General features: G+C 39.0%; 1 protein-coding gene across 1 annotated transcript; it reads left to right on the forward strand.

Annotated features, from left to right (window-relative positions):
- The first annotated feature begins 575 nt into the window (after window positions 1–575).
- On the forward strand, window positions 576–2,189 carry LOC138879928 (uncharacterized). Its single transcript, XM_070159577.1, has 4 exons — window positions 576–653; window positions 855–1,177; window positions 1,253–1,434; window positions 2,101–2,189. Exons 1-4 carry the CDS (start codon window positions 576–578, stop codon window positions 2,187–2,189), a joined length of 672 nt encoding a protein of 223 aa, XP_070015678.1.
- Window positions 2,190–5,437: the final 3,248 nt, after the last annotated feature.

A 5,437-nucleotide genomic window follows, 5' to 3' on the forward strand; every position in this document is an offset into this window, starting at 1 on the left:
AATAATAGAGCGACCAACGTTGGTCGCTACTTTCTTTACAGGAATATTTGGTCCTTTTGCCTTAGAGACCAAAGTTGGTCGCTAATTAGCGACAAACTTTGGTTCCTAAGGTAAAGGGACCAGCTTAATATGGACCAGCCCATTTTGGTCGCTATTTGGTCGCTTTTTGGCAAATAAGCGACCAACTTTGGTCGCTTTTGTGGTCGCTTTTTTCCGAATTTCTAGTAGTGGCTGTTACTCTCATGTTATTATTTTTTACCGTGGATATTATTACTGGGCGGGATATATTATTTTTTTCCTAACAACGTGGTATCAGAGTCATGGCAAATAATGGTCCGCCATCTTTTCAGTACCCCCGTCTCACAAAAGATAATTATGAGAAATGGTGTCTACACATGAAAGCGATTCTTGGCTCTCAGGATGTATGGGAAATCGCAGACATAGGGTATGCAGAACCCGATAATGAGGAAACTCTGCATTAAAATGAAAAAGAGGTCTTGGCAAAGACAAGAAAGAAGGATCAACAAGCCCTCAGGCTCATCCACCAATGTTTGGATGATGCCATGTTTGAGAAGATGGCAGATGCTACCATCTCAAAGGAAGCTTGGGGGATTTTACAAAATTCTCTTCAAGGAGTTGACAAGGTGAGGAAGGTAAAACATCAAACTCTAAGGGCTGATTTTGAAGCTTTAAAAATGAAAAAATCCTAAAGCATTTCCGATTATTTTTCAAAAATGAAGGCTGTTGTAAATCAACTAAGAAGATACGGGGAGGACATATAAGATGTCCGTGTGGTAGAAAAGATATTTCGCACTTTAACACCTAAATTTGATTTTGTGCTGTGTGCTATTGAGGAGTATAAAGATTTAGACTCTATGATGGTTGAGCAATTGGAAGGTTCTTTACAGGTCCGCGAAAAAAAGATCAAAATGAGACAAGAAGTGCAATTGGAGCAACTTCTTAAATCTCTGGCATCCTTCAAGGATTATGGAGGTGAAAAGAGCTATCGAGGAAACGGCCGAGGCCGAGGCCGAGGCCGAGGCGGTCATGGAAGAGGAATAAGTAATGGTAACAACTTCAACAATGACGTTAAAATCCACCAAACATTCAGAGGTCGTGGTTGTGGACAAAGAGGAGGAAGAGGACGTGGATACTACCAAGAAAATAATGGACAAAGGTATGACAAAACAAAAATTAAGTGTTAGTGTTATAATTGTCAAAAATTTGGCCATTACTCTTGGGAATGTCGTAGCAATGTTGAAGAAAAAGCTAACCTTGTTGACGACAAGAAAGAAAAAGTTGAGTCATCGTTTTTGATGGCACTCAAGGAAGAAGACAGAGATGATTGCAACTCGTGGTATTTGGAAAATGGAGCAAGCAATCATATGTGTGGATGTAAAGAGAAGTTTGTGGAGATCAATAAAATAGTGAGAGGTAATTTGTCCTTTGGAGATACCTCAAAGATTCAAATCGAAGGCATAAGTACGATTCTGATCTCTTGTAAAGATGGTAGTCACAAGTTAATTCAAGATGTTTATTATGTGCCAAAATTACAAAGTAATATTTTATGTTTGGGCTAACTTCTTGAAAAGTAATATGATATCCACATGAAAAATATGCATCTTTGGCTTAGAGATTCAAGTGGAATTCTAATTGCTAAAGTGCATATGGCTAAAAATAGGTTATTCTCTCTGAATCTTAAGAGAATTGATGCAAAATGTTTGAAGGCTAATGTGTAAGAAGAATCATGGTGTTGGCACATGCGATTTGGGCACTTGAATTTTGAAGCGCTCAAATCAATGGGAGAAAAGAACATGGTACAAGGCATACCATCAATCAACCATCCAAACCAATTGTGTGAAGCTTGTCATCTTGGGAAACATGCAAAGAGGAGTTTTTCAAAGGAGGCCATGTAAAGATCAATCAAGCCGCTCCAGCTTGTCCACACTGATGTGTGTGGACCAATCAATCCACCTTCTATTGGTACAAGAAAATACTTTCTGCTCTGCATTGATGACTTTAGTAGAAAGACTTGGGTTTATTTTTTGAACCAAAAATCGGAAGCTTTTGCTACTTTTAAAATTTTTAAAGTACTTGTAGAGAAAGAAAGTGGCTATGAAATTAAAGCTCTAAGGTCCAATAGAGGAGGCGAATTGTCACGATCCAAAATCCCTCCAAAGGAGTCGTGATGACACCTAGTCTCTAAACTAGGTAAGCCTAATATTTTCTGCAATAACATGGATATTTACTAACTTTAAAGTAAATTACTCTGAATAAATTACAATTTTCAAAATCGATAGTACAAGTCATAAGCCTTTCTAGGAGTAGTTATACAAAATAATACATCACTATTCAGAAACAAGGGAACATATGGAAATAAGTACAATTTAAGGTGACTCCGAGGCCTGCGAACGTTGTAACAAGTTTCCCTTGAGTCTCCACCGCAACGATCCGTACAACTACTAACGATCAATTACCTCGATCTGTACAAAAAAATGTACAGAAGAGTAGTATGAGCACACCACGGCGGTGCCCAGTAAGTATCACGACTAACCCCGGTAGAGTAGTGACGAGGTACAGTCAAGACACTCACTAGTCTAACAACCTGTGCAATATAGCATACAAAAATAATAGGAAGCAGATAACAATGATGGCAACAATAATCAATCAGTGATATAAACATCAGGCAACAAGAACACCATAAATATTTCTCAACGAATAATGAATACAAGTGCAATCAGTTAATCAAGCCCTTCAAATATAAATCTTTGAAGTAAGCATCTTTTGAATATAATTCTTTCAAGTAAAGGTCACCTTGTGATGCCTCATTTTATAATCATAAATAATATAGGTATCAGTTCACTTGCATATTTTCACGGCACCTCGTGCCAATATTTCTATCTATAACGGCCCGACCGATCGTTTTGAGCTTTTGCACTTCACTCATCAGTTCTCGAGCATGACTTGCCCCGTGTAATGTATTATGACTTATATAAATCATTGGTGTTGGATTTTAGGTTAATCAGAATGAATTTGGAAGAATAGTCTCAGTTGAAAACATAAAATTTGAAAGGTTTGACCAAGATTTGACTTGTGTGTATTTGATCTCATATTGGAATTTTTATGGTTTGGTTAGCTCTGTTAGGTGATTTGGGAATTAGGAGCATGATCGAAATGCATTTTAAAAGTCCGTAGAAGGTTTAGGCTTGAATTGGCGAAATTGAGATTTCGGCGTTTTTCGGTTGATAGGCGAGATTTTGATATAGGGGTTGGAATAGAATTCCGAGAATTGTAGTAGTTTCGTTGTGTCATTTGGGATGTGTGTGCAAAATTTCAGGTCATTCACACGAAATTTGATAGGCTTTTTGATCGAAAGCATAATTTAAGAGTTCTTGGAGTTCTTAGGCTTGAATCCTATATTAAATTGGTGATTTGAGGTTGTTGTGAGCATTACAAAGTTTTGAACAAGTTTGAACAATGTCATGGGATGTGTTGGTACAATTGGTTTGAAGTTCCGGGAGTTCCGGGTAGGTTCCGGGATGTTTTAGGCGAAAAATCATGGTTGTAGCAGGTCCAGAAGGGTTGCAGGCCTCGAAACCCACCCGCGCGGTCCACACAAAAAGAAGTGTGGCCATGGTATGTGCTATGCAGACCGCACAAAATGATGTGCGGCCGCGGTAGGTGCTGTGCGGACGGCACAAAATGCAGTGCGGCCGCGGTGGGGGACATTTCATTGGTCCTACTTATGAAGCTCATATCTTTTGATCTACAAGGCACTGAGAGATAATTCAAAAATGAAAGTTATAGCCCTTCGTATCTAGTTTACATAAAGGTAAAGATATCACAATTTGGACATTTGTATCGAACGTTATGGCTAAAATACTAAAGCCTGTCACTGTAGAGGAAAGCATGTGCGGCCGTGGTCGTTTCTGTGCAGACCGCACTGGTTTTGTGCGGACCGCGGAGGTGGAAATCTGTGGGGTACTCTATGAATACGAAGTTTTGGATTTTATTTGATATTTTGACCTAGAGAGATCGGATTTTGGCGATTTTTTAGGGTTTTTCAAGAAATTCATCGGGTAAGCGATTCTAACTCAGATTTGGCTAAAGTACATGAATCCATCATTACATTTAATTCATGATTTGGGATGGAATTGGGAAGAAAATTGTGAAATCTTTCAAAAATATAAAATGATGAATTGAAGGACCAAATTATATCGGAATTGGATAATTTTTGTATGGTTAGACTCGTGAGGGTACAAGGATTCTAGTTTTGTGAATTTTGTCAAATTCCGAGATGTGGGCCCGGGGGTCGGGTTTGACCAATTTCTGGAATTTTGTGGTAATTCGATTGTTTTCGCTTGGGCTTTGTTCCCTTAGCATATTGTGATGTATTCATTCTGATTTTGGATAGATTCGACGCGCGTGGAGGACAATTCGAGGGGCAAAGGCGTCGCGAGCTAGAGAATTAGCTGGTTCGAGGTGAGTATTGCTTGTAAATGATGCTCTGAGGGTTTGAAACCCCGGATCGCACATCGTAGTGCTATATTGAGGTGAGGCACATGCTTGATGATGAGCGTGGAGTCGTGCACTATTAGGGATCGTGACTTGGTCCGTCCCGATTGATAATTTTACCGCGTATTTGACTGAAACTTATTTGCTATCATCATAATTTGGGCTGATTTCCATATTTGGGCTTTGTGTCAACTATTTGAACCCTTCGGGGATTTTTATTACTATTTCCTCACTGTTTTGACTTATTACTTGAACTCAGTCATGTTATTTTCCACTATTTACTACTCAGCCATCTTTACTCAGTTTTGAGACTTAAATGATATTTTTAAATGATGTTTTGGGCTGGGAAATACTATTTTACTATTGCCCAAGGGGCTTGTGATTATTTTTGGACTGAGTAAGGCCGATGGCCTAGTTGTGAGGATACATTGATACTGATATGAGGCCGAGGGCCTGAGATACATAAATATATCACGAGGTGGCTTGATTGATATGAGGTCGAGGGCCTAGATTTGATGCCATGAGATGGATTGATATTGCGCTTGGGCCGTAAGGGGTCCTTCCCGGAGTCTGTACACCCCCAATAAGCGTGGGTACCCATTTTGATGTGAGAGATAGCCCGAGGGGCTGATATTATTTTGAGATATTGCCCGAAGGGTGGAGTTGTTGACATTGTGCCCGAGAGGCGAACCTTTATTTGTTTATCTTTCATATTTACTTGTCATTTTACCTATTAAACTATGGTATTTGTGTCCGAGGGAAAAATTTCTGTTCTTATCTGCACTAACTATTTTGCATTCATTTGCGTAACCGTTGAAAAAGCCATTTTCAAAGAAGTTTAAACTGAGCTAAGATATTTTAAGAGATTTTTACAACTTCACTGCTTTCTTACTGGTTTTGGACTGCTTCTATACAACATCTT

This window comes from Nicotiana sylvestris, chromosome 10 (genome assembly GCF_000393655.2).
Source record: "Nicotiana sylvestris chromosome 10, ASM39365v2, whole genome shotgun sequence".
NCBI lineage: Eukaryota > Viridiplantae > Streptophyta > Magnoliopsida > Solanales > Solanaceae > Nicotiana > Nicotiana sylvestris.

Bases quoted from the DNA above. Each gene is read 5' to 3' on its own strand.
- LOC138879928 (XM_070159577.1), top strand. From the start codon at position 576: ATGGCAGATGCTACCATCTCAAAGGAAGCTTGGGGGATTTTACAAAAT. The intron at 1,178-1,252 runs GTATGACAAAAC...GGAATGTCGTAG, and splicing joins CAAGAAAATAATGGACAAAG to CAATGTTGAAGAAAAAGCTA. The intron at 1,435-2,100 runs GTAATTTGTCCT...AAGTACTTGTAG, and splicing joins GATCAATAAAATAGTGAGAG to AGAAAGAAAGTGGCTATGAA.